This window comes from Jatropha curcas, chromosome 8, assembly GCF_041381405.1.
Source record: "Jatropha curcas cultivar XTBG-Jc1 chromosome 8, XTBG_Jcur_1.0, whole genome shotgun sequence".
Classification (NCBI taxonomy): domain Eukaryota; kingdom Viridiplantae; phylum Streptophyta; class Magnoliopsida; order Malpighiales; family Euphorbiaceae; genus Jatropha; species Jatropha curcas.
Window position 1 is genome coordinate 9,267,534 of NC_143158.1, and position 16,890 is coordinate 9,284,423.

General features: G+C 32.2%; 2 protein-coding genes across 2 annotated transcripts; both read left to right on the forward strand.

The window, feature by feature from the left end:
• The first annotated feature begins 3,157 nt into the window (after positions 1-3,157).
• Positions 3,158-8,279, forward strand: LOC149494159 (uncharacterized). Its single transcript, XM_089725413.1, has 6 exons — positions 3,158-3,622; positions 4,332-4,466; positions 4,617-4,707; positions 6,155-6,249; positions 7,165-7,332; positions 7,834-8,279. Exons 1-6 carry the CDS (start codon positions 3,265-3,267, stop codon positions 7,992-7,994), a joined length of 1,008 nt encoding a protein of 335 aa, XP_089581539.1. The 5' UTR covers positions 3,158-3,264; the 3' UTR covers positions 7,995-8,279.
• A 2,032-nt stretch (positions 8,280-10,311) lies between these two features.
• LOC149494160 (zinc finger (Ran-binding) family protein) lies at positions 10,312-14,586 on the forward strand. Its single transcript, XM_089724563.1, has 7 exons — positions 10,312-10,843; positions 10,940-11,057; positions 11,755-12,137; positions 12,996-13,112; positions 13,329-13,448; positions 13,859-13,957; positions 14,055-14,586. Exons 1-7 carry the CDS (start codon positions 10,494-10,496, stop codon positions 14,164-14,166), a joined length of 1,299 nt encoding a protein of 432 aa, XP_089580689.1. The 5' UTR covers positions 10,312-10,493; the 3' UTR covers positions 14,167-14,586.
• The last annotated feature ends 2,304 nt before the right edge of the window (positions 14,587-16,890 follow it).

Consider the following 16,890-nt stretch of genomic DNA (forward strand, 5'->3'; position numbering starts at 1 on the left):
ATCTTAAGTCAATAGCAAACACGAAGAGTGAGTTCCATCAAAGTACGAAAGAATTGGGTAGTTATTATAATCAATATGGATATGAAAGTTTAAATCCTCCCTCTTCCACAAATAAAATAAAGATAAGAAAGGTAAGGTCCTTATCAAGATCTTATAAAACCAAGACTTTAAAAGGATAATAAACACTCTCCTAATACAAAGAAAAATGCAATTAGGAGACCTTATATAGATTAAGGATCTTGATTTATTGTTTTCTTACTCCTTTGAAACTCATCTCTCAATTTGTCCTTGTCAATTTCAGATGCCATAATTCGAGTAGAATAGTTTAAGTAACTATAACATTTGTGAGAGATGAATAATCATTTTTGGTCTCAACAACCTTGCATAGATCTAAACCATTTTGAAATGCCTTCATTTTTTAAAGCCCATAGCTAGTAATTTTGGCCATCAAATAAAGGAGCACAAAGACTAAAGCTGCTGGAAGACATTACATATTACCGAGTTTAAAAAGGTTAGATGGAAGACTTCGTGGTTTTTTTTTCTTTTGCTTACATAAGCACTTTAAGAATAAAAAGGATTTTGATACCAATTGTTAGAAAAGAAGAGTGTAGAGGATAAAAAATTGAGAAGCATCCAAAATTATTTCATTAACACCTGCACACACACGCACAAAGAATAGTATAGAGGATAAAAAATTGAGAAGCATCTAGAATCATTTGATTAACAAACACAAACACACACACATATATATAGCAAATACAAAAGATTGCTTCTCTTAGTCAATCGACTTAATATATTGTTTCACCTTGAACTTTACGTTTTATTGCAATTTCACTCCGATTTGACTTTTATGTCAATTTCACTATGAACTTTTACCTTTTGTTGCAATTTCACTCCAATTTGGCCTTTATACTAATTTCACTCTAAACTTTGACTTTTTATTGCATTAGCAGCCTAAATTATAATTAGAACTTAAATTGTAAATAAAAAATAGATTCACTTTTAACCTTGGGCTTGGGTTAATTTAATACATTTATGTGAGCGAGAGAGTTTGGGTTAATGTAAAGACAATTTCTATTATTATTTTTAATAGTTTTAATAAGTAATATTTAAAAATTAATTATTTAATATATAGATGCTTTATTTTTAAAAAAGAATATAATTATTGTTATGATTTGATTTTAATATAAATTTTGAAATAATTATAAAATCTAAAAGCAATGCTACTATAAATTTGTTTGACTCATAAACTATTAGAAATTGTAACAATTTTATTTTTTGTCAAACTAGAATATAAGATATAATTATAATCAATTTAATTTATAACTAGTCGTATATTTCCATGTTGTGCGGATTAATACTTATAAATAATTGATACAAATTAAATTTGATTGAAAGATGTAAATATATTAATATGATGAAAAAAATATTTTGTCATTTACCCTTTTTTTTATTCTTTGACTATGATAATAAAAACTATTAATCCAACTTTTTCTATGCATTTAAAAATGATAAAGAATTCTACACTAATAAACTAAAAATAATAAACTCACCTTCTTAGCTAAACTAAAATTATCTGAATGGAAAAAGATAGAAACTTAATGAATCGTTAATCATAAGTGTTGTTTGCTCAAGATATTACTTATCACTATTTAAAAATATGTTGAACATAAAAAAAGAAAATAAGAATTTGCACGATAAATTTAGTGGATGTAGTTCTCATATAAATAGTACTCAAAAGAAAATTAAGATTTAAGAAAAATTAGAGGATAATTAAATTATAAAATAACAAAATGTTACATCAATTTATATATAGTTATTGAAAAAACTAATTAGTGCTTTATTTACAAAAAATTTATTATTTGAATTATTAATTATTGCAAAAAAAAGAAAATAAAGAGTTTTTTATTAATGAAATAAATTTATTATATGCGTATTAATTATTGAATAAAGAAAATGAAAAGTTTTATACTTGATTTATTCAAATTAGACAATTAAATAAAAAATTTAAAAATAACAAAATTACACATCACCAACTAAGATTAGCTTATATCATGCCGCATAAGTAAATTTAGTTGGGTTTTATATATTTATATAGATAGATAGATATTGATATTGAGATAGAATATAGATAGATAGATAGAAAGATATAGATATGGATATATAGATTGTGGAATGAAAAAATATATTTGTTTAAGACAATAATTAACCTTAATAAATTTATGTGAATGAGTAATCTTGAACTAAGTTAATTCATAGTCAAGAGTAGGTTTTATATTAATGTTTTTTAATTTAAAATTTAATTTCAATTTAGGGTATTATTCAATAAAAGATCAAACTTCATTGTGAAATTGACATAAAGATCAAAATCGAGTGAAATTATAATATAGTACAAAGTTCAAGGTGAAACAATACTTTAAACCAAATTTTAATACTCTTTATATATATTTATAAGAAAATAAATTTATATGCAAGACCAAGTATTTGGTTTGAATAAATCGAAACAAATCATTTCGGCCTTATTTTCAAGGAGTAATAAAATCAAATTAACATTCCGTTTGTTTCCATAAAATAACTTACAGAAAAATATTTTTCACAATTCTCCATTGTTTAGAGCGTTTAGAAAAATAAATCAACGGAAAATATTTTTCCGATCAAAGGAAAGTTAAGTTATTTTTTAAGAAAAATAACTTTTCATCTTTGAGGGAACAAAACATTTTTCGGACATTGAAAAATTTTATAGATCCATATTTTTTTTAATTTATTAATTATCATATTCACTACCACCAGTCACCATTTACCACCGACAACTTTCATAATTTATATATTTTTTTATTATTCTCATATTTAATAATAAAATTTTTAAATTATAAAATTTTCTATTATTATTAATAGTTTTTATGTTCTTATGAGATAAAAACTTCAATATTTTTAACTAATTTTCACTATTACAATTAAACAATGAAAAATAAGTCATTTAAAAAATATTTTTCAATAATTTACCTACGATTTATTTTAGGAAAACAAACATATCATATATAAAAAATTTCGGTTCTTTATTCTGAAAATTGAAATCAATTCAATAATTTTGTTGAAAGAAAGTGTTTTAATAGTTTGAAGTATAAAGTCACCATCAAAGCGCAAATTATCCATCAGTTTCTATAAAACTCCGGAAAGGCCCAAAACCCATAAACCCTTGAGCTTTTCTTCAAACTCAGCGACCCTGCGTTGTTGGAACAGATCTCTCGCTCGCTCTATTAAATCATGAGAAGAGCTTCCGCACTCGCTTCCTCCGTTCTCTCCCGATCCCTTGCAGCTGCCCACGGTGGTGGTACTAACACTACCGCTGCCGTCCACAGCCGCCTTCTACAGGTTGCTCTCTATTGTACTGGCAGTGGCGCCACCGGCAGTTCTTACAAAACGCAGCATTGGTTCTCTAAGCTCTGTAATTCCTCCTCTTCCCGAGCTGCGTCTCTTGGAGTCGCGGGAGCCTTGTTTTCGGTTGCTGCTGCCACTTCTCTCTCCCCTGTCTACGCGAAGGAGCGGCCTCCACATGAACTAGTGCCAAAGGAGGTTGTTCTTTATCAGTATGAAGCTTGCCCTTTTTGCAATAAAGTTAAAGGTCTGTATCTAATATCTCCCTTATTATATGCATTTGGCACGGAGTGTGCTGTTGTTAAAGAATCGATTTGGCTTTTCCATTGTTTTTTAATTCTGAATTTGGTTGTAATATACTTTTAGTTCAAAGTTTAGAGATTTCTAACTAGTAATGCATTATATTGCTTTGTGGAGAATATGGCTTGTGGGTGGTGGGAAGACAAAACACTCTTGAATCGAACCTTAGTTTCCATTCCCTTGCTTGCTTATAAAATGGGGAAAAGCTGTAATGTTTTGGGTTTTAACTGTAATTATATTGACTACTTATATACAAGCCTGTCTATTTAACTTCGTTATACCAATTCCCAATAACTGAGTGTGTATCAGATTGAGGGGAACCTTTTATATTGGGCTCCCTCTAGAAAGTTAAATTTGTTGGTTTCTCCCTCTCTAGCAACCTCAAAATGAGATGGTCTCGTTAATTTAAAATAATGCTTCATATGTGTATGGTATCTGTTTTCTTTTTCTTAAGATTCACACCATTCTTTGTTTTTGTTATTTTTTTTTTTTTTTTTTTTTTTTTTATAATTTCATATGATGGAAAAAAAAAAAAATTCACGATTTGGTTTCAATTTTCTTTTCATGGAGCTGTTTATCACTTCCATCTTTTTTGGATGTGGAGTTTATTGTACTTCAGTTGCTTATGATTTGTTGGAATTTCTTGTCGTCTTCAGCTTTCCTTGATTATTATGATATACCATACAAAGTTGTGGAAGTCAACCCAATTAGTAAGAAAGAGATCAAGTGGTCTGATTATAAGAAGGTGCCTATACTGATGGTGGATGGTGAAAAGCTTGTCAATTCATCAGGTTATCATTTTAATCATGTTAGGTTTCTAGCCTGAATTCTGAAAGTTAATAGTAAGATACTTTGGACCATTGTGTAATTTATGGAGTTGATATCACCCTTTGCACGTTTGTAATAATTGAAGATTGAACTAGCATATGGAATATATGCAGATATCATTGACCAATTGAGCAGCAAGATTCTACCTCAGAAAAAGGTAGCTTTGGCCTCAGGTGATGGTGATGAAGAGGAAAAATGGCGTCGGTACGGTGCTTTTATCTTTAAATTATTTTAACTTTTCAGTACTTTTCATCGAAGGGGCACTTTTCACTCCTTTTTTTTTTTTTTTTTGGAAAGGTTTAAATTTTACTTCACTGAAATTTGGAAAATTCAATTTAAGATTTTTAAGTGTATGTCATGTTTATTGAGAATGTGGATCGTGGTGCAGATCAAGTGAAATTGTTATTGAGATCCTTTTATGGCTGCCTTATGGTTGGAGTTAGTTAATAGCTACATTTTGGTATTATGCTATTATTAGATCTGGTTCTTAATTTGTCAGATTTTTTCCCATTTTCATTATTGCTTTTATGGCTATATTTTTTGACTTTTTCCCTCGTGTATGATGGTCAGCCTTTTACTAAACTGTAATTGCCTATCAAAACTGGAATAATAAGAGAAGAATTTGCTTTATCTGTCTTGTACTTGGCAAAGTTCTGCACTGGTCGGTTAGGAAATCTACTTCGTGGTGGGAAAGTTAACACTGTAGGAGTAGATTTGTCATTGATCCTTTTGGAGCTTAGCTTTTAGGGCCCTCTAATATGGTGAGCTGACATTTGAAGGTCTCATTGAAGTGGCATTTATTAAAGTTTAATGGGGATCAGCTTGGTCCTTGTGACCTGAAATTTTGTTGCTACCTTTTGGATAGAAGGAAATAAGTGAGAAAAAGGGGGAAAAAGTTTCTCCAAGTTTAGGACCATCTATTTTTTATCCAAGTTTGTGACCACCTATTTTTAGCCAATAGTTGAAAGCATGTATGGTGAAGTTGATATTTTACAAGAGCCGTGGGTTATTTTTGTATGAAAAATAAAAATTTTAGTAACACAGAGATATTTGGGGTAAAATTTTTTAGAATGCTATCAATTTACCCTGGGAGTTATTGGGATGACATATGTGGAGAATAAACTTCCTCAAACATATGCTATGTTTTTGTGTGGGAAACTGGAGCTCAGGAATTTTTGGATTGCTTACCTTTTTGAAGAATGACTTCCCTCCTCACTATTGTGCTATGACCGGTGCAGTCTTTGGTGTGTTTTCTTTAGAGGATACTCGGTGTTACTGGAGTGTCCTTTTGTAATTATTGATGTTTACATTTTGTTGCCTTATTTTTCTCTTTATCATTTTCTACTTAAAGTTCACTCTAAAAAGTTTCTTCTTCCATGAAGAAGAGGTAGTGGAGGAAGGACAACGTTCTTTTTTTCCCAGCTAGCTAAATCATTGCTTTACCGTCTCATTTTGTTCCCTTCTTGCTTCGGAATGTATTAAAATTGCAAATAATTGTATATCATAAAGTTAATGCTCTTCTTTTGCTTATGCAATGCTTAAATAGACAAGTTTATGCATATTGGTTGTATCATTCGATTTTTATCACCTTGTGCATGCTTTAGTTGTTTCAAGACTAATCCGGGCTGACTCAATGATTTTTATCATTTAGGTGGGTTGATGATCACTTGGTGCATGTTCTGTCTCCAAACATCTACCGCAATACTTCTGAGGCTCTTGAATCCTTTGACTATATTACAAGCAATGGTAAAACATATATTTCCACATTAAATACTAGTTCTATGTAAACAATAAATTTGGAAGATATAGCATGGACTCCCTTTTGTTGTCTACATGCATGAGTTTGGACAGCTTGTCTCAATAATCTTTTGCATTGAAAGCAAAGAGAAACAATGTGCTTGAAGAGCCTTCAAGATCACAAAAATCCTATTTACATGGCCAGCATAGTTTTATGTCGGTGTGAGATCTATAATGATTTCTACATTTTTTCTGGGAATTTGTAAGTTCTGTAGTCGTATTGTGATGCCCCCATCGGCATTGACACCCTGAGTTGATGCTTCCATGTCTCCAGAAATTGTCATTTTATCATGATATCCCATCATCTTTTCTTCAATATGGTGCTATATCCTTCACTATTTTGTCTGCGCTTGTATGGATGAATGAATGCATGTCTTCCTAGACCTTTTCAGAATCAAAAAAATGTACCACTACATTATGTTATTTCATTGGGTTAATGACCAAAAGAAAACCTAAAAACTATAGGTGTTTTATATTTTTCTTACCAAAATATCAAGGTTTTAGGCCACAATAGTAATTTTAACAGAAGCAGTCAAAATCGTACAAGTGAATTTTTTTTTCTATTTTTTCTTTATCATAAGCCCCTATTAGACTGTTTAATTTTCTCCGTGTAGTTAATTGTACATTCTTTCAATAACCACTGTAGGTAGTTAGTTTGTCCTTTCTTTAGAATCTGTCCTGGATCTTCTGGTGTAGAGTTAAAATTCACTTTAGGTTCCTGAAATAATCTTCTTGTAGGTTCTAGGGCAACTTATATCTAGTGCATACATATTTTGAACTTTGTTTTCAATTTATTACTCTTCTGTTATGATCTGTTTTCTACATGGCATCTTATTTCGCTTAATAATCTTGATTCTCTTGTAGGAAATTTTAGCTTCACAGAAAAAATTACGGTGAAATATGCTGGAGCTGCAGCGATGTATTTTGTGTCCAAAAATTTGAAGAAGAAATATAACATTACTGATGAACGTGCAGCCTTGTATGAAGCTGCAGAAACATGGGTAGAGGCTTTAAATGGCCGAGACTTTCTTGGTACGCCCCATCCACCCTCCAGCTGTTAAACTGAAATTTTGCTATATGACTGGATATAGAAACAAAATACATATGACTCTTGTTTATTTGCATTTACTTGGTCGATGATTATATGTCGCATTTTTATTCATTACATGACATAGAAGAAAATAGAGAGGAGCAAAAATCTTGACTGAACATGGCAGGGACCTGAATTTCATTCTCGCATAGTTTGGATGATCTCTAGTTTGTTTATTATGTCTGCAATTTATGCCATATAGGCTAAAGGTTTTGTTCAAAATTCAAGTTGCCCGACTTCTCTGTGTTTTGGGCATTTTCAGTTGCATACTCCTACGTTGAAAACAGAATTGAGTTTAGGCTTTGATGTAATGTTTGGCTTCATTTTGATGCCTGAATCTAAAGCTTGCTCCTTGAAATAAGATCCGCGGCCTGAACTTCACTCATCCGTCAGAAGTTAACTTTCTGATCAAGATGCTTACTTCATGGCTTTCATTGTATCAGGGGGATCAAAACCTAATTTGGCTGACCTTGCTGTATATGGAGTATTAAGACCCATCCGCTATCTGAGGTCGGGTAGAGATATGGTGGAACACACTCGAATAGGAGACTGGTATACAAGAATGGAGCATGCTGTGGGGGAGCCTTCAAGGATCAAGGCTTAGAGGGGATTTATCAATATGCTTCCTGTTTCATTCTAATTTCCAGCTTCTGCAGAGTCATTATCTATACGGGCATAGAATATAAAAATTTGCCACATTTTTCTCAAGTAATTTTACTATCCAGCTATTATAATACAATACATAAATCCTAATATCTTAAAACTGTTGTCATGATCATTGTTGTGGTGCAGCTGGTTAAAATTTTAAGAAAATAAAGAAATTTTTTTTGTGGATTGTAATGTTTTCCCAAGCATTATGAGATTATTATTTCAAATAATTAATTGTACAGTTACTGGTATCTCTTTTATTTTTAGTATTGTCATTCAAAATAATATATACAATTCTTTTGGATTGTTAAAGAATCAGCGAACTCTATTAGCTTCTAATAATAAAGTTAAGTTCTATGTCTGATATATATGATTATTTGTAATGTTTGATGTTATAATTAATGAATTATATTTAAGAGAAAATAAAAAGAATAAAGTGACTGTTGTTAGACAAAAACTGTTTTATTGTAATTACTATGTTCTTGTCAAAATTATGTTCCTGCACACTTCCAGGTTTTACTTCTTTCCCATAAAGAGTGCAAGATTTATTGCCAGAAGCCAAAAAATTAGCAATATTGTTTTCCATGCTAACCGTGAATCTGGTCTCGTATTGTCAAATCTTCCCAAGGGGAGTTTGGTTGTTGGGTTCCCATTTTAATGTTTGACTGGAATTGGAGTTCCCATTTTAGCAGATTATATGTAGTTTTATAAAGTTAAGATTTATAAATTCACCCATGTATTTTATATAAAAAATATTATAGCATCTTCAACTTTTATTTTGATCTATCGAACACTTCAACTTATAAAATTGAATTTATTGAATATTTCAATTCGCAAAATTTTTTTATTAAATGCTCAACTTTTTAAATGTAGATTAATTAAGCATTTTTAAATGGTTGAAAAATATAAAAATTATGGCAACCATAAATTATATTAATATTTTGTACATAAAAGCCAAAAATACTACAAAATTATTGGTGTTTATATGAAAGAGGTATGCAATGTTATCAATTTCATAGCTTTAGGGAGATATAATAGGTTCCCCCCAAACGGTGATCTTGTATATTTGGCCTTTTATAAATGATATTTATATTTCAAATTATTTTTTTAGTATTATTTCAAATTAATTAGGTATAATTCATTGCATAGTTATTTATTTGAAAGATATTTAATTTTTTTGAAAGGAATTTAAAAGATATTTAAATTAAAGATATAAACACAAATTATTGTATTTTTTTTGTAATTTGTCAAACTCAATTATCTTATTTTATTTGAAAATTTTTATTAGTATATAAATATAATAATTCAAATTTTCTAAAATTATTTTCCTGATAAATGTTGAATTTCAATAACCAAATGTCTCCAAATACAATATTACGTTATTAAATTTTAAATTTGTTGGTTAATTTTTTAAACATTTCCCTCCATTTTGGTGTTTGTATACCTTAAATTAAATACATTCTTGATGATTACAAAATGTGGGTTGGCTAATATTTAAAGATCAACATGAGTTAATGAGGTTGCAAGGGCAAATTAAAAAGAATGAGCAACACAGATTAGTTAAATTAATTCCTTAATCTTTATCTAAAATTATTTTTTTCTACATAATATAAAATAGAACGTTCAATGTTTAAATTTAACCATATACCTTAAAAAAACTCCCTTACATTCTAAAATTTTATGGGACTTATTACGCTATTGAAGCCGGTGATTTTAGTAAAATTACATATCTATGCACTTACAATAATGGTTTTTTTAGTATTTTAAATTTTTATATGCAAAATATTAATTCATATATAGTTACAGTAACTTTTAAAATAATAGTTTTTATATTTTTTAACCATTCAGTAAATATTTGATTGATTTAAATTTACAAATTTAAGTAATAAATTAAGATATTTAATAGGTATAATTTTATAAATTATAGCTTGAATAATAAAAATTGAGTACAACAAAATAAAATATTAATTTCAATGATAAAAAAATAAGCGGAAATTTGCACCCTAATTTAATAAATTATAAATATATATTGATATAGTAAATGATCTCCTGCCCTGCCCTGGTAGTAGAAGTGATACATTGGGAGGTTCCAGATTCAATTTTTAGGATTGTAATAATTAATTTCAATTTATATTCTTTTCCTTTGGTGGGTTGTATTGCGTTTGATGAGTTTTGTAATCAACAGTGCCGGGCTGTAAATGTCAAATGGAAAAAAAAAAAAGAAAAAAAAAAAATATATATATATACATATAATAGAAAAATAATAAAGAAAAATAAAATATGCACTATGCTGTCTCTACTCTGCGCGCTCCAATCCTTTTCTCTGACCATTGCCTATGTGGCTTTTGCCTAAAACCCTGCAGAAAACCCTACCCTTCTCCTCAATGCACGACCTCACTATCTTCTTCTCCTATTAAAATCTTTCATTTTTTTCAAATTCCAAAAAAACGAAAAAATGTCAGCTTCAAAATTCTTACTTTCAGGCAATTTACTCTTCCGTCCAAATACCCACAAAACTCTATTTCCAATCCCTTCATTTTTCTCTTCCAAATCTCTCCACTCCCACCGCTACTGTTCCTCTGCTGTCCTCGATACAGTTGACTCCGATAACACAGAAACTCCAAATTCTCTTAGTCAAGAGCACCACCCTTGGCCTGAGTGGGTCACTTTCGTTGACAGATTAAAGACCAATGGTTACTTCGCCAATATTAAAAATGATTCCGGTACTGAGTCTATTTACAAGGACGTGAATCAATTGAAAGACCCTTGTCTTAGCTTTGCTCGTGATAGATATGATCTCTTCAAGTATGCCGATTCCATTTCTTTGAATTTTTGCTGTTATTATTAATAATTTATATTAAGTGTTGTGATGTGGATTCTTAAAATTTATATTGAATGCAGGTTATTGTCTGTGGATGATATTCAAAAGGTTGTGGAGAGTGGATGCCCTAATCTTCTTCGGAAAGCAGTGAATTCCGCGAAAAGGTTGAGAGCCTATGTGAGAGTGGAAGAACAAGACGTATGACAATTTTCTTTTCATTCTCATTCGCTATTGAGTTGTCATATTTTGATTTCATTAAGAAAATGCAATTTACCCTTTGGATGATTTAGGAAAATTACCTCTACTTTCTTGAGGTTGATATATAATGATGAGCTACCATATTTAGTTTTGTGCAGTGTTGTACTCTAACAGAGATAATGACGATGCAATCTGTCAATAATATAATATAGTTTAGAAGGCTCTTTTGCTGGTATTGATGGCATACTAACTGAACTATTACATAACTAGAGTGGGTTTGTGTGATGAAGCTGTAAAGTTACTTCCTTCACATTCATGATATCACCAAAACTTGAGTAATATCAAGAAACAAAGAGTCTGACATAAAATACCTTGATACCACAGTACAATCACCAATAGCATGAGTTTAAATTGACTCTTCTCTTTCACTCTTTTCAAGCCTTTAAATCATATTAATCCAAAAAAGAAAAAATTTGAGGACTAGTTTTCGTTGATTGATATAATGATGTTATATATGAAGTTGAGTGGCGGAATAGACAAACCTTAAGATTATTGTGTAAATTACCCATTACTTCGTCCTAGGGTGACAATGCAACTTCTCTTTTTGTTGTTGGTTCTTTTATGGGTTTCAAAAAGCATTCTGTTCCATGAAAGATAACAGTTGCGATTTTTGGTCTGACTAAAAGCTGACTGGCAGGTTTGTAGTACTTGCAATTTACGTGGATCTTGTGACAGAGCTTATGTGATCCTGAAAAATTATGAAGAAGATCCTCGTACTGTTGATATAGTGCGTTTACTAATGTTCTATGCACTAGATCCACTTGTTATTTCTGGACAAGAAAAACCTCCTGGTAGAGAGGCTGTTGAAGCAGCTATAAGGAAGCTTCTTTCTGACTTGATTGAATTGAGTCAGAAAACCCCTGGTCCACCACTGTCGAAGCCTTCTGCTAAAGCTGTCAATTGGAAGGAACAAGAGAGGAGATTTGGAGGTGACAATCAGCCTCCTTTATCAGATACATTGTCTGATGTCAAACTGTCTCAGGATGTTGAAATGAAGAGAGGAGATTGGATATGTCCCAAGTAAGTCATACTAGAAGATAATGGAAGATAGCTCTGTAAATTTTCCTTTTCATGTTTAACTCTGCATATTGTTTGATGCTTGGATAAATAAGAAAACTCCATGTATTCAACTAAGTGTAATAATTAACCTAAGTCTGTTTGGGTTGAGTTATGAAGACTTTGCCCTCAATTGCACTGTATTTAGACCTATAAGTATAAGTAGCATCCCAATGATGTATCTATTCAGATCCATGTCATAACTGTCATATTCTACTTCTTATCCAGGCATGGGACAGAGTATGTATGACCTAACTATTATTAATCCTCCATAGGCAGGGGAATTTATTGTGCACACCTAGTGCACTATATTGTAGCCAACACTTACATACAAGTGGGATCCACATGAAACTATGGAGAAGTCCTACATTAGTGTGAATCAGGGTGTATGTACACAGTGTGCACTAAATAAATCTCTGTTTTCTGAGTTATTGATACTCATACTATGATAAATATCTTTAAACATTGTTTTGTAGATGATTATTTTTTACTGCATGCACTGCCTTCTATAGGTGACATGTTTTGGTCTTAGCATGCTTTTGAACATGGCACTTGCTTGATATTCTTAAATCGATCATATTTCTTACTTCTAGATGTACTTTTCTTAGATTATGTGTTCCCCCAAAACAAACAATGATATTATTGATGTATGAATCTCTTAGAGCAGGCAGTTGGATGAACTTGCTCTGTGAGTTTTTGTCTGCTTTTGGCCTTGGCCTGCGCTATTGTATCCTTTAAAAGGGATGCTAGGTTGGGTGTAGTGTTCAATCTTATGATTGACAATTATGGATTTTTCTCTTTACCTTTTTTATTTTTCTGCAGATGCAACTTTATGAACTTCTCAAGAAATACACGATGCCTAAAATGTAAAGAAGAAGGCCCCAACCAAATTAATGCTGTTGATTCTGAAATGAAGAAAGGAGACTGGATATGTTCCAAGTAAGTTGCCACTTGCCAATGATCTTGTTTGGCTATTTAATTGCTTCTATTTTCTGTAATAGGATAATGAATTTTGTTACTATGTAGTCCATAGATGAGATAGATATGATTGTTGTAGGATGAAGTGGCATTTACTACTTGTGGTATCATTAGACTCCTGTATCTCTAGCTTCTTACTTTTTAACTCACTAACTTGAGCCTGTGATTCGTGTACAGATGTGATTTCATGAATTTCGCTAGAAATATAAGATGCCTGAAGTGCAAAACAGAGGGACCAAAGAAGGTTGATGGTGTAAATGATGTAGAAATGAAGAAAGGAGATTGGAATTGCCCGCAGTAAGTTACCTATTGCTGTTATCCTGCTAAGAAAGGCTAGAGACTTCTTTAATGAGGGCTAGATTTATGACAAATTCCAACACATTTAATCAATTGTTCTCTCTTACCATCAATAAGTTGAAGAAATTTGAATTTACTTATTTGCTAGGAAATTTGTTTTGAGAACAGTATCTATATGTGAATGGGACGCATATGCACACATTTGAAAATAATTGGGGTACCTTTGAACCTAGCCACATTTTGTTTTTGCTTTTTTTTATCATTATTCTTATTTTTTATTCCCATATGCCTGGCATGTGCTATGTTTTTTTTCAAAAAAAAGGTCTAGCTCCAACCGGACTAACATCTGATATGGCTTTCTCCTTTTGTTTGTAATTGTTGTATTTGATGCCCCTGCCTTACATTTGCAGGTGTGAATTCATGAATTTTGCAAGCAAGAAGAAGTGTATGCGTTGCCAAGAACCACGGCCCAAGAGACAGCTGAATCCTGGAGAATGGGAATGCCCATCGTGAGTCTTTCTTTCTGTCTACAATTCTCTCTTGAGGAACTTCAATGATGTAGTGAAAAGATCTATTGACAAAATGGTTTGGTTTCTGTTCTTGTAGGTGTAATTTCCTGAATTTCTCCAGGAATGCCTCCTGTCTAAAGTGCAAATGTGAGCGTCCGAATGAAGCAAAAACAGAGTATGAAGAACAAATCTGGAGGAGCCCTTATTAGTCAGAAAGCTGAGAGATAATATGAAGTAATTACTCGATATATGACTCTGGGTTTGCTTATGATGCATACCCAAGTGTCTCACATCGTGAGGAACCACTCGAACTAGAGTTTGTTTTTCTGTATTTCTTTTTACCCTCTCAGATGTGTGTCTAAGCAAATATCATGCCTTTGGAGGCATGAAACGTGCTGCATCCTTCATTGGATGCCATAAAAATTGAAAATCAAAGGCCTCTTATAGTTCGTTTAGTTTATGGAGTAGAGAGGATGAAGTACCTAAATTAACTAATGGAGTAACTAGTTCGCGAATAGTTATTTTTACTACACAAATAGTCGGTTCAAATTTAATCATGGAATAATTATTTTTGTAATTCTAATTTTGTTTGAAGCTCTAATTATGTAATTATTTGTTTATTGTTATAAGTATTTTTAGGATGTTAAAGCTTGATTTTAAGACATTATGGTGTTTTTTTTTTTATTTTGAAATGAAAGAATTTCATTAAGAATTATATAAAGCAAACAAGCGAGGAGACATCCTCCCAAACATGGAAACTAGCCTTACATTCGCTTGTTTTTGAATCCAACGAATGAAGATGTCCGATCAACCAAGAGTCTCAATGATTAGAGGTTCATAGCAGGCCCAAAAACGACCACATATGGATTGCCAATAGCAGCCTCCAAGTCTTCAAAAACTACTCCAAAACCAGAGAGCGGGAGATTAGGAAACAGTGCACCATTAATAAAAAGCCCCCATGCAGCAACACAGCCAAGTTGGGGACGATAAGAAGGAACCCGCCCATGCACTGCATACAACGTATTAGCAATATGAGGAGAGTGAGCAAAATGTTTCCAATCACACGGCTACATTGAAACTGCTCTAAAATACTCTCTTTACTTGGATAGAAAACAACCTGCAAAAAATTATCTTTGAAAGAAAGAGCATAATTAAGATCTCCAAGACCACTCCTCTCCCGCAGTCCCGTAGCTTTCCTACACCTCACCAAGATATGGTCATCATCCTCAACATTATTGCAAAAAACGCACAACATCTCCGCATCAATTCCCTTAGCAAAAATTCTAGTCTTTGTTAGTAAAATATCTTTATAAATGCTCCAAATAAAATTCTAATTTTCGGAGGAACATCCAAGTGGCATAGCTTATGCCAAAAACCATCCAAAATTATGATCAACTTCTCTATCTAATAATCTTTGACATAAGTAATAACAAGATCTAACATTAAATGAGCCTTTCTTCTCATAATGTCATACCCACCTATCATCAACATTTTGTAAACCTTAAAGAATAGACAATATGACTCTAATATCCCTCATAGAAGACAACTCTATTATTTTACCCACATCTCATTCTCTCCTACTCTCAATAAAAAGATCACAAACTCTCCTGTTTTGATTTGACAACTCTGTTATTTTACCAACATCTCATTCTCTCCTACCCTCAATAAAAAGATCACAAACTCTCATATTTTGATTTATAAACTGAAAACCATCATTAATTCAAAAGAACCATTCTTAGGAATCCAAGGGTCCGAATGCACTATAGCCTTTTCTCCATTTCCTATCCTCCATCTCACACCTTGTTTCAAAATATTTTTACCAAACAATATAGTCTTCCAAGTAAAAACAAGGGTTAGAACTAGAAGTAATAGATAAAAAATTTCCATCCGGGAAATATTTGGCTTTGAAATCCTATAAAAAAGAGTGCTCGTGTCGGTAAAGGCAAGTAAACCTCCACTCCTACTTAGCTAACATAGACATTGAAACAATGAAAGTCCCTAAATCCCATGCCTCCATTCCTTTTACTATGGCACATTCTATCCCAAGACATTCAATGAATTTTCCTCCCTCTGTCCCCTTTACTACCCTAATAACAAGCATTTATAATCTTTTGAAGCTCATCCCAAGTTGCTAAGGAAGCTGGAAAACACTCATAACATAGGTAGAAAGGGACTGAACAACATATTTCATTAAATTTTCTCTACCCACTCTGGAAAGCAATCTATTATTCTAACTATCAATCCTAGCCCAGAAAAAAAAAATCTTGCTTCTTACTTCTACCTATCAAAGATGGCAAATCTAAGTATTTCCCATCATCTAATGGGTTATGGACTTCTAAAATCTCACATATGTTTTGTTTCAAACTATGACCCATATTTGGCTTAAACATGATTCCCAACTTAGAAAAATTGATAACTTGTCTCAAAGCATCTCCATATTCTCTTAAAATTCTTTATGTCATGCCCGATTCCAACCACTAGAGGAATTGTCCACTTTGGATCAAGTTAATTTCATCATATACTGGATTGACAAGACCCACACGGTTTTGTCTCGTAGGTGAAATGGGGAACTTTTCAAGTGGTCACCCTTTTTAGGATTTCCGTTAAGCGAGCATGCTTAGCCCTGAAGTTCTTCCAACTCTCCAAGTCATTCCACCAAAAGGCGCCTCTGATGAGTAGTTTTCCCCTTTTCGATATATAATCCGATTCATTCATGTGTCTCGCATTCCACTACCCAGAGCTAGCTTGCCATCCTAAAAGCTAGCCAGGAACTTTGCTCTACCCACCCTCTTAGGATCGCTTTTCCGGGTTGGGATGTTACAGGCCCACCAGCTTCCGCGTGGTTCATCCTCGAACCATACATCTAATGGAGGGGGTTCTGCTCTAATACCGATTGTCACGCTCGACTCCAACTACTAGAGGAATTGTCTGCT